Source organism: Aulonocara sp. 'chitande type north' Nkhata Bay, linkage group LG2 (assembly GCF_057382095.1).
Source record: "Aulonocara sp. 'chitande type north' Nkhata Bay isolate Kocher_YH1m ecotype deep benthic linkage group LG2, A_spYH_male_GT1.1, whole genome shotgun sequence".
Lineage (NCBI taxonomy): Eukaryota > Metazoa > Chordata > Actinopteri > Cichliformes > Cichlidae > Aulonocara > Aulonocara sp. 'chitande type north' Nkhata Bay.
The window spans coordinates 9,364,165-9,382,155 of record NC_141345.1 but is presented as its reverse complement, the minus strand read 5'-3'; the positions used below and the strand labels follow the sequence as shown (position 1 = coordinate 9,382,155).

Genomic DNA, 17,991 nt, shown 5'->3' with positions numbered 1-17,991 from the left:
TGTGCGATTGTTTATCTGCCCCCTAAATATAATAAGGAGTTCTTAGCTGAGTTTTCAGAGTTTCTTGCTGACTGCATCACGCTATGATCAGATCCTTCTGCTTGGTGATTTTAATATACATATTTGCTGCCCTGGGAAGCCCTTGGCCAAGGACTTTCTGGACTTAGTGAACTCTTAATTTTGTTCAATCTGTCAAAGGTGCTACATTGGACATGGTTTTATCGTATGGACTAACTATTTGTAATGTACATGTTGAGGATCCTGTATTCTCTGACCATATGCCTATTTTATGTGACATTCTTGTTCTTAATTCTATTGTTAAACAGGCTGTTCCTGTTCGTTATGATTGTGCTTTTGTCTCAGATTCTTCCGAGCGGTTTTCCTTACTGTTTGATCAAGTCATGTCTTATCCTCCTGATTTGTCCACCTCGGATGATTTACTTTCTTATTTTGATTCTGCTTGTAAATGTGTCCTCGATGTTGTTGCTCCTTTAAGATTCAGGCAGTGCAAGCCCAAAGCTTGTCCCTGGTTAACTGACCTTACCCGAGCAAATAGAAAAGAATGTAGGAGATGTGAAAGACGGTGGAAAAAAGACAGGCTTTGTGTCTCTTTGGAAGCCCTCAAAGCAAGGTGGAAAGGTTATCAGAGAGCAGTAAAGGCCGCCAAACACTGCTGCTTCTCTCAACTTATTCAACTTCTTGCCGTTAGCTCACATAGCCCTTGTGTTCTGTAGAACACTATAAATTCTGTACTTAATATTGAGGGCTATGCTTCTTGCCGTCCCTTGAGGCTTTGTGCAATAAGTTTATTAATTTCTTTGTGGACAAGGTTGCTAGCCTAAGATCTCGAAGTCTTTCTATACCTGACCCTTCTATGCATGTTTCCTGCTCATGTTTGCTATCTGCCTTCCTACTAATCGCTCTGCCTGATTTAGAGAAACTGGTGTTAAATGCTAAACCGTGTGGTTCTCCGAACGATGTGGTTCCTCCCCGCTTTCTCAAAAGATATTTCCTATTATTGGACCTCACATTCTGAACATTATTAACACTAGTTTTCTGTCTGGTTAAGTACCTAGTGAGTTTAAGCACGCGGTTATACATCCCTTCCTTAAGAAACCTGGCTTAGATACGTCAGTCTTATTGGACATGACCGCTGCCTTCGACAGTGCATCATGATCTATTGATCTCCCGCCTTCACGATTGTGTGGGAATTTCTGACTTGGCACTGTTGTGGTTTAAATTATATCTGTCTAACAGGAGTCTTCGCGTTATGTTGGGGTCGGCTTCATCCTCTGTGGCCCCTCTGCGTTGGGGTGTGTCACAGGGATCTATTCTTGGGCCAATTTTATTTTCGCTATATCTTCTCCAACTTGGCGAGCTTTCCCGAAAACACAAAGTGTTATTTCATTTATATGCTGATGACTGCCAGATTTATTTTCCTTTTAGTCATGCGGATACCCTCCCAATTCAACCTCTCCTTGACTGTCTTAGTGATGTTAAGTCATGGATGGCTAAAATTTTTTTACATTTTAATGATCTTAAAACGGAAGCGATTTTATTTGGCCCAAATCGATTTTCCAACCCTCCAGATGTTGATTTCGCTGTTCTGACCCCTCATTTGAAGAGTTCAATCACAAATCTTGGAGTAAAGATTGATTCTGCACTTACCTTTAATGACCACGTGAATGGGGTGCTAAAATCAGCATTCTACCACCTCAGACGCCTATTCTCTCCAAATGTAACTTAGAAAATGTAATTCATGCTTTTATTACTTCACGCCTGGATTACTGTAATTCCATTTTAATCGGGGCTGGGTGGCTCAATTTTTAACTGGTAGAAGGAAATACGACCACATCACTCCGGTTTTGGCCTCTCCACATTGGCTTCCGATCGAATTTAGGATCCATTTTAAAGTTCTTTGATTGGTTTTTAAATCTTTAAATGGTTTGGCACCCATTTATTTGTCCAATTTGTTGAAGCCTTATGTTCCCACTCATTCCCTCCTGTCAGCTGACCAACTGCTAGACTTGTAGTCAAGACTGCCTAAACCAAGACCAAGACAATACCAGGGGGTATCGAGACCAAACTGCAGCCAGATGCAGCTTCGTTTACGGGTGTTATGTGTTTTTGCGATGCACTCGCACAGCCCTCCTCACTACTGTCTGCTGTCTCACTCACTTACTGAGAGGACAAATGCACGCTCCACTTGACTGTCGCGTCTCTCACCCTCTCTGTTTTTCACATAATGATATTATCCTATATCCTCGCATGTCATTGGCCATAATATGGAGGGATTGGAGCATAGCTGAGCCACTGTGTGGAAATGACTGAAAGATTTATTTATTAGGCTGTGTTTTGAGTTTTGTTCAAAAATATATATCACATATGCAGGACACCTTAAACTAGTTTTTTAGTTTTTTAATTAAGCAGCAAGGCAGAACAAAATCAAGGCTGTATCAAGACAAGCGGACTAAACGCCAATTCTACCAGAACCAGAACTGATCCGGAATTAAAACAGGACTACAACAGTTCAAAATCAGGACTACTGAGGAATTAACCAAGACAGAACCAGAATCAAAACTAGATGATAGTAGCACTAAAAATCATCATAGACCTGCACTACACTTATTTTTTAATTCTACCAAAGTACACTAATTAGATTCAGAAAAGTTTATATAATTATTTAGGCTTGTTGTGCAAACAAGCCTGCATAACTTAATTAATATAGTATTTGAAAAGTAACAAATGTATATAAAAAGATACACTAGGTACTAGATATATGTTCTGATGAGTTTTGGCAAACAACCATTTGACTAACATATGTGTCTCACCTGGCTCTTGTTCCATCTCTGTTATTGTCCTCATTCTCCTCTTCATCTCCATCTCTGTTCTTCTCTCTCCCTCTTTGTGCTGACAATCAAGCCAAACACCAACATCATCAAATATACAGTTGAAACCAGATATTTACATACTCTTCAGATAAAAACATAAAAAACATTATGTTTAACCCGAATGACCACCCGGTCAGCTGGTGGTGTCTCTGCTCTCAGCGAAGGCGGTCGCACTTTCTCCTCTCCTCCTCACCCTTATCTTCCCTGCTTCGCCTCTATGTCCTTGTCTTGTCTTGTGTGAATTTACTTTCCCTGGAACAGTCTCTCACTGTCGTTCTCTAAACCTAAAGAGAATTATGGATTTGATCAACTGGTCTCTGAGTGCTATTGACACCCTTTTCTCAACGAGAAGTCGGGGCTCGGGAGAGCCTGAGTGCCCTGGAGGGACTTTCCCTGCCGGTTACACGATGGACGGGTGGCAGAACTGGAGGACCGTGTGCCTGGCGGGACTGTCGATCGAGGACGCTGAAGATATCTACCTATTCGGAACCATGATAACAGGGTTCATGCTGATCGGCGTTGGCTTAGCCCTGGTTTATCAGAGAAATAAGAAAGCGGAACCGGCTGTTCAAACCCCCACAAGGCTGCCCGCTGGATTCGAAGCGACGGGACGAGGTGCGACCTCTCACAACGAACGTAATATGGTCAACACCTTGGAGACGCTTACAGCTGCTGTGAAGGCTCAAAACAACACCATTGAGCCTATGAGGGGAAACATCAGAGAGAGGCCTGCTCAAAATGAGACCCTTGAGCGACAGTTGGAAAACATCGCGGAACGGATCACTGCAGTTGTGAGGTCTCAGAATCAAAAGACTGACAACACCACGGAACAGAAGTTTGATACCATCATGGGGAGGCTCGCAGCTCTTCAACGGGAGATCGAGAGACCAGCCTCGGAGTGCTAGAATTCGAGCTGCTCACAAAGGAGAAATCAACAATATTCAACATTTGGACACCACAGCCCCAGCTGCAGGCCCAAGGCTGGAGCCCACCAAAACAACTCCCTGATAACGACTGTGTGATGACTATTCTTCCCGCCCCATGAAGGACACCTGGATTGGCTGGAGGACTGTTTACTTAGCCTGATAGGCCGAAGGACACTGTCTCAGCTAAACTATGGACACGCACACACACACACTTACACTGATAAGCACTCACTCATCCCCCTCCCTTTCCAATGCCTTCGATGCTTGTGCCCTACCGGGGATGATAGCAGTCAACTGGACCAGCACAGATGCTGCAGGACCGGATGCGCTGTCTACGCCGGCTCTCTCTTACCCTTTACCCGCCCCTGTTGCTTGTCTCGTGTTTCTATGGTGTATTGATAGTCATGTGCTTTTGTGCTGAGGTGTTTTTTCTTTTATCAAACTGTTCTCCCACTAGGAGCTCAGTCTGAGTGGAGTTTTTTTTTCTCCTCCTCTTACCTCATGTAGTGTATTTTCGTTGTCTTTTTTCCTATCAGCCTACCTTCTGACATGTCTGCCCAATGTGATGTTTGTGTAAAGTTGGTCAGAAGGTTCCTTTGTGAGTGCGCATGCGCCATTAGCGTGCTGCCTGCTGTAACCCCTAATTTCCCTCGGGATGAATAAAGTATTCTGATTCTGATTCTGATTCTAAACAAAACATCACAAACAGAACCCCGAACAGCCCTGACCCACTACATAGCCCCCACCTAAGGGGTCAGTCGTCCCCAACGACCCCATTACCCCACACAAAGTCCTGCAAATGTCCAGGTGCCTTCTTTTGGCGCACCGGCCGGTCTCGACCGGCGGGGGAAAAGTCACTCGGGTCAGAACATGGGGTGCCACCAGCATCCCCTGCCAGCGAGCGGTCAGTACGGTGAGAGCCTGTCCCGGTGCAACACCACCATGCGCCCCGGGCCCGGCATGCGAAGACACCACTTCTGTTAGCCGTTCCACAACCTCCGCCGGCCCTTGCCAGTGACTGCAGAGTTTGGGGGACACTCCTCTCTTGCGAACCGGGCAGTACACCCAAACCTTGTTGCCAGGCATGAAAACCCCCCCTCGGCACTTGGTGTTGTAGGTTCTTTTCTGTCGTACTCCGGCGCTGGCCTGGGCCTGGCGGATGTAGTCATGAACCACCTGCAGCCGCTCTCTCAGCCTCCTGTAGTAGTCCATCTCTGGCCCACCATCAATCTCCGGCTCGGGGGGGGACCCGAACACCAGATCCACAGGCGTCCGGAGCTCCCAAACATCAGAGCGGCAGGTGTGCACTGGCTGGACTCCTGAACCGCAGTCCGATACGACCAAAGGCCCAGGGGCAGATGTCGGTCCCAATCCCGCTGGTGGCGGCTGGTGAGAATGGCGAGCTGGGTGGCCAGCGTGCGGTTGAAGCGCTCAACCAAGCCATCGCTTTGTGGGTGTAGCGGTGTGGTTCTCGTCTTCTCCACCCCCAGTCGCCGGCAGATCTCCCCGTAGACCTTCGATTCGAAGTTACGCCCCTGGTCACTGTGGAGCTCAGCCGGGACCCCAAAACGGGTGAACATCTCCTCCACCAGCTTCTCGGCCGTAGTCGTTGCGCTCTGGTCCGGCACCGCGTAGGCCTCTGGCTACTTCGTGAAATAGTCCATAGCCACCAACACATACCGGTTCCCTGACTCTGTGACGGGGAAAGGCCCTAGGACATCCACTCCCACTCTTTCCATTGGGGCCCCCACCAGGTACTGCTGAAGGGGGGCAGTGGAGCGTTGAGTTGGGCCCTTCTGTGCCGTGCAGGTGTCACAGCAGTGCGCATGAAGTTCCACATCCCGTTGACAGCCAGCCCAGTAGAGCCGTCCCGAGGCGGCGGAGAGTTTTGGCGTTCCCATAGTGTCCTGCCCCCACCGAGCCGTGGAACAGCTCAAGCACCTGCGACTGCAGCGACCGAGGCACCAACAGCTGCAGGAGATCTCTGCCCTGACCGGGGGCCCGCCATCTCCGGTACAGGAGGCCGTCGTGGGTCTCCAGATTGTTGTGCTGGGAGTAGTAGGCCTTCACCTCGGGCTCCTGTCCCGACACCCCCGTCCAGGCGGGGCGTTGCGCCGCCTCCAGCCAGGCCCCCACCTAAACCAACGTCGCGCCCTGACTCCTACATCAGTGTCCACAATGAAAGGTTGCCGGGCGTCGGGGTAGGCCAGGACTGGGGCTCTGCTGAGGGCCTCCTTCAGCTGTGCAAAAGCCGCAGCACAGGCCTCCCCCCAGCCAAACAGCTGTCCCTTGTCAGTCAGGCGGTGGAGGGGGCTGGCCATCGTCGCGAACCCCTTGATGAACCGACAGTAGTAGGAGGCTAGGCCCAGGAAGCTCTGCAGTTCTTGGACGTTCGAGGGAGTCGGCCAGTCCCGGACCGCAGCCACTTTTGCGGGGTCAGTGGCGACACCTCGAGCGCTGATCACATGGCCCAAGAACGTGGTCTCTCTCGCCAACAGCCGGCATTTCGCGGGGTTGAGCTGCAGCCCAGCTCGTCGGATGGCACTCAAGACCTCGCTCAGGTGAGACAGTGCACTGTCGAAGTCGCCACCGTGCACCAACAGGTCATCCAGGTACACAACGCAGCGGCTACGAGGGATATCCACGAGCACCCTCTCCATCAGCCTCTCAAACGTCGCTGGCGCATTGCAGAGCCCAACTGGCATGACCCTGAACTGCCACAGCCCCTGTCCAATGGTGAATGCAGTCTTAGGCCTTGCATCGGGGGCTAGCTCCACCTGCCAGTAACCGCTACGTAGGTCGAGGGAGCTGAACCAACTGGAGCCGGTAACGTAATCTAGGGCCTCGTCGATCCGCGGCAGCGGGTACAAGTCCTTCTTGGTGACTGCATTGAGTTGGCGAAAATCCACACAGAACCTTGGGCTGCCATCCTTCTTCCCCACCAGAACCACGGGTGCCGCCCATGGGCTATTGGACCGCTCGATCACCCCAGCCGCAGCCCTCTCACAGATCTTCTCTTCCGCTACCTGCCGTTTTGAGACGGGCAGCCGGTGTGGGTGCAGACGGATGGGCTGAGCAGAGCCGGTGTCGATGGTGTGCTGGACCAGACTCGTCTGCCTACAGTCTTTGTCACTGGCAGCAAAGATGTCCACATTCTCGTCCAGGAGGAGGCACCTCAACCGCTGGCGCTGGTCGACGTTGAGGTTTGTCAGGCTGAGAGGCTGAGGCTGAGGCGAGTGGAGATGAACCGGAGCCACCAGCATCCGAAATCTGCTGAGCGGCAGCTGCCCGACGCCTGTCTCGTCTGGTCCCCGCTCCCTGCTTTTGGCCGCGCTGGAGATCAAAAGTCTCTGCGCCAAGAGTGATAGCCAGCTTCGCGGGGTCGACGCAGGCCCCCCAGCGGCTCAGCAGATCCAGGCCAATGATGCACTGGTCTTGAATGTCGGCGAGCCAGAAGTCGTGCACCAGCTCTAGATCCTTCAGTCGGATCCGCAACAGTTTCTTCCCCCGCATAACAGTTTTCTCCCCCGTCACTGTCATCAGCTGGGTGTCTGTGGGCAACCAACCCTTCACCAGTGGCCTGGATGTTTCAGGGAGCACGCCAGGTCGTATCAGGGAAATGGTAGACCCCGTGTCCACCAGGGCCTGGCATGGCTGGTCCTCAACACAGCAGCTCAGGTAAAGTCCCTTGAGGTGCCCAACTCGGCCCACCACTGTGCATCATCGTTGGAGGGGGGCAGGAAGCTGGAGCGGTGGTCCCCTCGCTACACCGCTCCCTCCTCGTTTCCCTGAGACTGCGTAGTTCTGGTCTTCGGGGCTGGTGCTGGGCAGTCACGCGCCACGTGACCAGGCTCATCGCACCGGTAGCAGCGGTCGGTCGGTCGACGAGGACGCCTCCGGGGCACCGAGGGTTGCAGCTGGGACATCTCGGCGACCCCCCCCCCCTCCCCGTCGCAGTCTGCGGCTCTGATTTGGGGGTAGTTTGGGGGGGGGGGGGGGGGGTGCCTGCTTGTTAGGTCGCGAGGTGAGCACTGGCTCGGCCCTTTCAGCCTCAAGAATAGAATAGAATAGAATAGAATAGCCTTTATTGTCATTGTACAGAGTACAACGAAATTGGAGTGCCACTCCCTTGGTGCAAGTTTCAATAATAAATATAAATGTAAAATATAAAAAGTACAAAAAAAACAATCGTAAGTACTCAAACAATAGTATGTACAATATATACAGGATAGCAGCATTAATATAATGACAGTGACGGTATGGAATAGGTTCAATTGTTTTTGTGCTTATTTACTACGGTGATAGCTCTGGGAAAGAAGCTATCCCTGAATCTGTTTGTCCTGGTTTTATGTGACCTGTACCGTCGGCCTGACGGTAATAGTTCAAACAGTTGGTTGCTGGGGTGAGAGTGGTCCTTGATGATATTGCCAGCTCTGCTGAGGTACCGAGAGTTTGCAGTGACCTCCAGGCTGGGCAGAGAGCAGCCAGTGATCTTCTGGGCTGTGTTGATGACCCTCTGCAGTACTTTCCTGTCTGCAGCTGAGCACCCTGCATACCATGTTGTTATGCCGTACGTTAGGATGCTCTCTATGGTGGCTCTGTAAAATGTCACCAGCAGCCTCTCCTCCAGGTTGTTCCTCCTGAGCACTCTCAGAAAGTGGAGACGCTGCTGGGCCTTTTTAACCACCGCTGTAGTATTTGCAGTCCAGGAGAGGTCATCAGATATCTGCACGCCCAGAAACCTCATGGAGTGTACCCTCTCCACACAGCTCCCGTGAATGTAAAGTGGGGCCGGGTCTGCTCTGCCCTTCCTGAAGTCCAAGATAAGTTCTTTAGTTTTCGTGGTGTTCAGTTGGAGGTTGTTAACTGAACACCACTCAGTCAGTCTGTTGACCTCATCTCTGTAGTCCGACTCATCCCCCCTTGAGATGAGTCCAACCACTGTGGTGTCATCCGTGAACTTTATGATGGTGTTTGAGAGATGGGTAGGGGAGCAGTCGGATGTGTAGAGCGTAAACAGGAGGGGACTCAAAACACATCCTTGTGGAGACCCGGTGCTGAGTGTGATGGTGCTGGACCGGTGGGGGCCGAGTCTGACAGACTGTGGTCTATTTGTCAGGAAGTCCTTGATCCAGAGGCAGATGGGGGTGGAGAGTCCCAGGTGAGACAGTTTCTGGACCAGGATCTCCGGGATGATATGATTGAATGCTGAGCTGAAGTCCAGAAAGAGCATTCTCACATAGCTTCCTTGGTGCTCCAGGTGACTCAGCGCAGTGTGGAGCGCTATGGTGATAGCGTCCTCGGTGGAACAATTTGTCCTGTAGGCAAATTGGTGGGGGTCCAGAGTGGGAGGCAGACCGGCCCTGATGTGCTGACAGACCAGTCTCTCAAAGCACTTCATCACTACAGGCGTAAGTGCAACAGGCCTGTAGTCATTTGGGCTGGCCACGGCTGTCTTCTTGGCGATGGGGATGATGGTGGAGGTTTTGAGGCAGGGCGGGACGGTGTTTGATGACAAGGAAAGGTTGAAGATTTTAGTGAAGACTCCGGTCAGTTCGTCAGCACATGCTCTGAGAACCTTTCCATGTATTCCATCAGGACCTGCCGCCTTCCTGGGATTCACTGACCTTAGAACACACCTCACTTGGTGCTCCCTAAGTGTTAGTGTGCCAGTGCTGGGGGCGGGTGGAAGTGGTGTGGCAGCTGAGGGCTTGGTCATCTCAAAGCGGGCGAAGAAACGGTTTAGATCCTCAGCCAGTGAGGCATCAGTCCTAGATGTTGCCTGGTTATTGCTTCTGTAGTTGGTAATGTGATTGATCCCCTGCCACATTTTTCTGGGGTCGTTGTCAGCAAAGTGATCTTCAATCCTCCTCCTATAGGCAGCCTTAGCTTTCCTGATGCCTCTACTCAGGTCTGCCCTGGCCGCCCTATACGCAGCCCTGTCCCCTGACTTGAAGGCAGTGTTGCGACTTTTTAGGAGGGATTGCACTTCGCTATTCATCCAGGGTTTTTGATTTGGAAACACCCTGACCCTTTTGTTGACGGTGACATTGTCAACACAGTTCCTGATGTACGAGAGTACAGTCTCCGTGTACTCCTGGAGGTTGTGGCTGGAGAATAAATCCCATACAGTTGTTGAGAAGCAGTCCTGCAGTTGAGAAAGGGCTCCTTCAGGCCAGGTTTTTATTGTCTTTGTCTGGGGCTTTGTTTTTCTCAGCAGGGGGGTGTAGGTGGGGGTGAGGGACATGCAGAGGTGGTCAGATCCAGCCAGGTGGGGGAGGGGTGTCGCTCTGAAAGCATGCCTGATGTTTGAATAGACATGGTCCAAAGTGTGTTCTCCTCTCGTAGCAAAGTCCACGAACTGGACAAATTTAGGAAGCACAGTCTTTAGGCACGCTTTGTTAAAGTCGCCGGCGACAATAAAAACCCCATCGGGGTGGGCAAGCTGTTGTTTGTTTATGGTGTTGAGCAAGAGGCTGAGAGCCGTGCTAACGTTAGCATCCGGCGGTATATAAACAGCTATCACAATAACTACTGTAAACTCCCTCGGGATGTAAAATGGTCTGCACGAGACTGCCAGAACCTCCAAATCAGGAGAACAGTGTGTGTGAATGATCCTGCTGTTACAACACCACTCGTTATGCACGTATACACATAGCCCCCCTCCTCTGCTTTTACCTGAGTTGCTGTTTCTGTCATGCCGGTGTAGCGTGCGGCCTGCTAACTCGACTGCAGCGTCGGGAATCAGCGGGTGAAGCCACGTCTCCGTAATAAGAATAATGCTGCAGTTACGTGCAAAGCTTGTGTTGGCTATCTGTAGCTCCAATTCGTCAAGTTTGTGGGTGATGGATCTGGCGTTCGATAGGAAAAGGCTCGGAAGTGCTGGCCGGTGTGGATGTTTGCGTAGCCTAGCGTCTGAGCCCGACCGGCATCCCCTCTTCTGCTTTCTTTCCCTCCGTCGCCTTCTACGCTTGCTGGGCGGGCAGACCATCCACGGTGACCCTGGCGGTCTCGCTATCTCCACCAGGATGTTGTGTGTTCGCTGATAGTCGCCAGAAACAGACAAACTATATTTAAAACCTAGATCAATTAGGTTCTGGCGACTGTAAGAGATGGCGGCGTTGCAAACATTAAAAAATATCCACATTAAAAGTAAAAACGAGCACCAAACTGGAGAGCTAAGAGCCGCTGCACCCGTGCGCGCCGCCATCTTGTTTTTGACAAGGAGCGCCTCACGGAGGGTCTGAGGCATGGCCAGGCGGACGTGTTGGCGTAGTCGCTCTGGGAAAAGTCCTTGCAGAAAAGCATGCAGGCTAAGCTCCTCACGGGCTGCTGCTGGAAACTCCGGGTAGCCACGACGAGCATACAGCAACACATCTGCTGCAAAGGTGCCCAGGTTCTCCCCCCGGTCGACGGCTCCGGTTGGTCAGCTGCTCTCTGCTCTGATCAGTGGAGTGCCGCTGCCCGAATCGCCTCTCGAGTGCCGCGGTGAGGGCCTGGAGCTCATGCTGCTCTGCCGGGGCTAGGTCAAGGAGTATCTGCAGTGCATCTCCCTCTAATGCTAGCGCTAGGTGTGTAGCAGTCTCCTCTTCGCTCCAGCCACTATGTCTGGCGGCCAGCCGCACTTGTGAGAGGTAGGGCTCTAGCGGGGTTAGCCCGTTGTATTTCGGTACCTTAACTGGCGTGGTAGGCATGACTGCTCGAGGTTGGGGGCTCGGCGTGTGGGTCGACAGAGGTAGCCTATGAAGCATTGTCCTAGCATCTGTCGCGACGGGCCGCCGCCGCGGTGTACTCGCGCTATCGGGACCCGTTGGGGGACTTACATGGCCGCTCACATCCTCTCTCTTCAATTGCCAGTTTCCCAAGTGGGGAATGTTCTCCTCTACAGCTTGCTCCAGCCTCTGAATGTCTCTCTCCATTACGGCGAGGGTGAGCTATCCCACTTCTGACACCAATGTGGCGAGCTCAGACAAGGAGGAAACAGGGGTATCGTTTGGTCTTGCTTCCCGTGAGCTAGCCAGGGAGCACAGCCGTTTATTAACATTTACAGAAGAACACTGCCGCTAGCTAAGTGCTCAGCGCAGCAACAACGACAACAACACACAGGGTGCCCTCTGACCCTGGAATGACACACCGTCGCAGCCAGAGGGCGTCACCCGTCACTATGGTAACATAAACAAAACATCACAAACAGAACCCCGAACAGCCCTGACCCGCTACAATATATTTCTAGTTAGAGAAATTTAAGAGGCTTATCCCTCAAAACTGTAAATATAAAAAAGTTGCACAAAATAGTTTCCCACCACAGAAAATTAATTTTGAGTGTCTTCATGGTTTTATTTTTGAAATACACCAATTTCTATACACTGCAGGAAAAACGAAAATAAATATTATAATGCAAATTTGAAAAAAAGCAGCATATGCATCAAAATAAACTATTTCCAGCACTGCAATATTAGTCCTAAGCATCCCAGAAACGACACAGAAAGTCATAAAGTCAAACATAACTTTTAAAAACACCAGTATAAGCTCATGAGGCCTTGATGGTAAAAAACTACATGACCTAGGACAAGCTGATGGCATAAGATGTAAGTACAACTCCTCCGGTTTCATATGCAAAAAAAATTATTGCGCTAGCTCACGTGGTTGCAGTGCTACCGGGATTTAAAAATAGTTACGCAAAATGGAGCGTGCCCGCTCTGACCGGTTTTAAAGGGTTAAAGAGGCCAAACACATAAAAAGGTGACTCAGACCAGGAGCACTGCAGGACTGTGACAACATATTATATATTAGATAGACAAATAGAAATATATAGACAAAGAGGAAAAAAATAGACCAAATGTGGAAAATTCTAATGCTCTAAAATCAACACAGCATCTCTCTGAGAGGTAGAGAAAGTTACTGACTTGGGCCAGAGTCGGGGACGGGCTTTAGTACAGCGACTCAGGACAGTATCTGCTCAGAGAAACACAAATCCAGCTGTGTCTGAAACTGTATACAATATATAGCATTAGTACAGTATTCAGTAATCACTGCAATATAGGGAGTGCAGAATTATTAGGCAAATGAGTATTTTGTCCACATCATCCTCTTCACGCATGTTGTCTTACTCCAAGCTGTATAGGCTCGAAAGCCTACTACCAATTAAGCATATTAGGTGATGTGCATCTCTGTAATGAGAAGGGGTGTGGTCTAATGACATCAACACCCTATATCAGGTGTGCATAATTATTAGGCAACGTCCTTTCCTTTGGCAAAATGGGTCAAAAGAAGGACTTGACAGGCTCAGAAAAGTCAAAAACAGTGAGATATCTTGCAGAGGGATGCAGCAGTCTCAAAAAATTGCAAAGCTTCTGAAGCGTGATCATCGAACAATCAAGCGTTTCATTCAAAGTAGTCAACAGGGTCGCAAGAAGCGTGTGGAAAAACCAAGGCGCAAAATAACTGCCCATGAACTGAGAAAAGTCAAGCGTGCAGCTGCCAAGATGCCACTTGCCACCAGTTTGGCCATATTTCAGAGCTGCAACATCACTGGAGTGCCCAAAACCACAAGGTGTGCAATACTCAGAGACATGGCCAAGGTAAGAAAGGCTGAAAGACGACCACCACTTAACAAGACACACAAGCTGAAACGTCAAGACTGGGCCAAGAAACATCTCAAGACTGATTTTTCTAAGGTTTTATGGACTGATGAAATGAGAGTGAGTCTTGATGGGCCAGATGGATGGGCCCGTGGCTGGATTGGTAAAGGGCAGAGAGCTCCAGTCCGACTCAGACGCCAGCAAGGTGGAGGTGGAGTACTGGTTTGGGCTGGTATCATCAAAGATGAGCTTGTGGGGCCTTTTTGGGTTGAGGATGGAGTCAAGCTCAACTCCCAGTCCTACTGCCAGTTTCTGGAAGACACCTTCTTCAAGCAGTGGTAGAGGAAGAAGTCTGCATCCTTCAAGAAAAACATGATTTTCAATTCAATTCAATTCAATTCAATTCAATTCAATTCAATTCAATTTAATTTATATAGCGCCAAATCAGAACATAAGTCGCCTCAAGGTGCTTCATAGATACAGAGAAAAACCCAACAATCATATGACCCCCTATGAGCAAGCACTTTGGCAACAGTGGGAAGGAAAAACTCCCTTTTAACAGGAAGAAACCTCCGGCAGAACCAGGCTCAGGGAGGGGCGGCCATCTGCTGCGACCGGTTGGGGTGAGAGAAGGAAGACAGGATAAAAGACATGCTGTGGAAGAGAGACAGAGGTTAATAACAGATATGATTCAGTGCAGAGAGGTCTGTTAATACATAGTGAGCGAGAAAGGTGACTGGAAAGGAAAAACTCAATGCATCATGGGAATCCCCCGGCAGCCTATGTCTATTGCAGCATAACTAAGGGAGGATTCAGGGTCACCTGGTCCAGCCCTAACTATATGCTTTAGCAAAAAGAAAAGTTTTAAGCCTAATCTTGAAAGTAGAGATAGTGTCTGTCTCCTGAATCCAAACTGGAAGCTGGTTCCACAGAAGAGGGGCCTGAAAACTGAAGGCTCTCCCTCCCATTCTACTTTTAAATACTCTAGGAACAACAAGTAGGCCTGCAGAGCGAGAGCGAAGTGCTCTAATAGGGTGATATGGTACTACAAGGTCATTAAGATAAGATGGGGCCTGATTATTTAAGACCTTGTATGTGAGGAGCAGGATTTTGAATTCAATTCTGGATTTAACAGGAAGCCAATGAAGGGAAGCCAAAACAGGAGAAATATGCTCTCTCTTTCTAGTCCCTGTCAGTACTCTTGCTGCAGCATTTTGGATTAGCTGAAGGCTTTTCAGTGAGTTTTTTGGACATCCTGATAATAATGAATTACAGTAGTCCAGCCTGGAAGTAATAAATGCATGAACTAGTTTTTCAGCATCACTCTGAGACAGGATATTTCTAATTTTAGAGATGTTGCGCAAATGGAAGAACGCAGTCTTACATATTTGTTTAATATGTGCATTGAAGGACATGTCCTGGTCAAAAATGACTCCAAGGTTCCTCACAGCGTTACTGGAGGCCAAGGTAATGCCATCCAGAGTAAGAATCTGGTTAGATACCATATTTCTAGGCTTTTCAGGGCCGAGTACAATAACCTCAGTTTTATCTGAATTAAGAAGCAGAAAGTTAGCGGCCATCCAGGTCTTTATGTCTTTAAGACATCCCTGCAGTTTAACTAGTTGGTGTGTGTTATCTGGCTTCATGGACAGATAGAGCTGGGTGTCATCTGCGTAGCAGTGAAAATGTATGCTATGTCTTCTAATGATACTGCCTAAGGGAAGCATGTATAATGTAAACAGAATTGGTCCTAGCACTGAACCCTGTGGAACTCCATAATTAACCTCAGTGTGTGAAGAGGACTCTCCATTTACATGAACAAATTGGAGTCTATTAGATAGATATGATACAAACCACTGCAGTGCAGTACCTATAATACCTACAGCATGTTCTAATCGCTCTAATAGGATATTATGGTCGACAGTATCGAATGCTGCACTGAGGTCTAGCAGGACAAGCACAGAGATGAGTCCACTGTCAGAGGCCATAAGAAGATCATTTGTAACCTTCACTAAAGCTGTTTCTGTGCTGTGATGAGCTCTGAAACCTGACTGAAACTCTTCAAATAAACCATTCCTCTGCAGATGATCAGTTAGCTGTTTGACAACTACTCTTTCAAGGATTTTTGATATGAAAGGAAGGTTGGAGATTGGCCTATAATTAGCTAAGACTGCTGGGTCTAGAGATGGCTTTTTGAGTAATGGTTTGACTTCAACTAGCTTGAAGGCCTGTGGTACATAGACGATCATTAGAGATAGGTTGATCATATTTAAGATCGAAGAATTAATTAATGGCAGGACTTCTTTGAGCAGTTTTGTAGGAATGGGGTCTAAAAGACACGTTGATGGTTTGGAGGAAGTAATTATTGAAGTTAACTCAGAAAGATCAATTAGAGAAAAAGAGTCTAACTTAACATCAATGGTACTAAGAGTAGCTGTAGATAATATTACATCTGTGGGATGATTATTGGTAATTTTTTCTCTATTGATAAAAATTTTATTTGTGAAGAAGTTCATGAAGTCATTACTAGTTAACGTTAAAGGGATTGTTGGCTCAAAAGAGCTCTGACTTTTTGTCAGCCTGGCTACAGTGCTGAAGAGAAACCTGGGGTTGTTCTTATTTTCTTCAATCAGTGATGAATAGTAAGATGTTCTGGCTTTGCGGAGGGCTTTCTTATAAAGCAGCAAACTATTTCTCCAGGCTAAATGATGATCCTCTAAATTTGTGACACGCCATTTCCTCTCCAGATTACGAGTCATCTGCTTTAGGGTACGTGTTTGAGAATTATACCACAGAGTCAGGTACTTCTGATTAGAGACCTTAGTTTTCACAGGAGCTACAGTATCCAGATTCGTACGTAGTGAGGAGGTGAAATTATTAACAAGATAATCGACCTCTGTTGGAGTAGCGTTCAGATAGCTGCTCTGCTCTGTGTTGGTACAGGGCATCGAAGATGATAACAGTGGGTGGATTATATTCTTAAACTTAGTTACAGCGCTTTCAGAAAGACATCTACTTTGATAAAGTCTACTCTCCACCGCTGTGTAATCAATTATTGTAAATGTAAATGTTATCAGGAAATGATCAGACAGGAGAGGGTTTTCAGGAAACACTGTTAAATGTTCAGTTTCTATGCCATATGTTAAAACAAGATCTAGAGTGTGATTAAAGTGGTGGGTGGGTTCTTTTACATTTTGAGAGAAACCAATTGAGTCTAATAACAGACTAAATGCCATGTTGAGGCTGTCATTTTTAGCATCTACATGGATGTTAAAATCACCCACAATAATTATTTTATCTGAGCTCAGAACTAAATTAGATATAAAGTCTGAGAAATCAGACAGAAACTCTGTGTAAGGCCCAGGTGGACGATAGATGATAACAAGTAAGACTGGTTTCTGAGTTTTACAGCTGGGGTGGACGAGGCTAAGCATCAGGCTTTCAAATGAATTAAAAGTCTGTCTTGGTCTTTCATTAATTAATAGGCTGGTGTGAAAAATTGCTGCCACACTGCCCCCTCGGCCTGTGCTTCGAGATTTCTGGTAGTTAGAATGACTCGGGGGTGTTGATTCATTTAAACTAACATAATCATCCTGCTGCAACCAGGTTTCTGTAAGGCAGAGTAAATCAATTTGTTGATCAATTATTAAGTCATGTACTAACAGAGACTTGGAGGAAAGAGACCTAATATTTAATAATCCACATTTCACTGTTTTACTCTTTGGTTCAGATGTGGATACTTTATTGTTCTTTCTTTGTAATTGTTTATGTTTAAGTTGTTTGTTGCTGGTTTTTAGTTTGTTTTTTGTCTGTTTGGGAGCTGACACAGTCTCTATGGAGATGGGTTTTTGGGGGGGTAGCAGGAGGAGAGAAGCTGCAGAGAGGCGTGTAAGACTGCAACTCTGCTTCCTGGTCCCAACTCTGGATAGTCATATTTTGGGGGGTTTAATAAATTTGTCCATATTTCTAGAAATGAGAGCTGCTCCATCCAAAGTGGGATGGATGCCGTCTCTCCTAACAAGACCAGGTTTCCTCCAGAAGGTTTGCCAATTATCTATGAAGCCCACATCGTTTCTGGGACACCACTCAGACAGCCAGCAATTTAAGGAGAACATGCGGCTAAACATGTCACTCCTGGTCTGATTGGGGAGGGGACCAGAGAAAACTACAGGACATGCAGGACAATGCTCCATCACACGCATTCAAGAACTCCACAGCGTGGCTGGCAAGAAAGGGTATAAAAGAAGAAAAACTAATGACATGGCCACCTTGTTCACCTGATCTGAACCCCATTGAGAACCTGTGGTCCATCATCAAATGTGAGATTTACAAGGAGGGAAAACAGTACACCTCTCTGAACAGTGTCTGGGAGGCTGTGGTTGCTGCTGCACGCAATGTTGATGGTGAACAGATCAAAAAACTGACAGAATCCATGGATGGCAGGCTTTTGAGTGTCCTTGCAAAGAAAGGTGGCTATAATGGTCGCTGATTTGTTTTTGTTTTGTTTTTGAATGTCAGAAATGTATATTTGTGAATGTGGAGATGTTATATTGGTTTCAATGGTAAAAAATAAATAATTGAAATGGGTATATA

General features: G+C 48.0%; 1 protein-coding gene across 1 annotated transcript; it reads left to right on the top strand.

Moving 5' to 3' along the window:
• Nucleotides 1-3,187: 3,187 nt before the first annotated feature.
• LOC147337414 (uncharacterized) lies at nt 3,188-4,082 on the top strand. Its single transcript, XM_086262451.1, has one exon. The coding sequence runs from the start codon at nt 3,188-3,190 to the stop codon at nt 3,794-3,796; it is 609 nt and encodes a 202-aa protein (XP_086118577.1). The 3' UTR covers nt 3,797-4,082.
• The last annotated feature ends 13,909 nt before the right edge of the window (nt 4,083-17,991 follow it).

Excerpts from the sequence above, each read along its gene's own strand:
- LOC147337414 (XM_086262451.1), top strand. The coding sequence starts at position 3,188 with ATGGATTTGATCAACTGGTCTCTGAGTGCTATTGACACCCTTTTCTCA.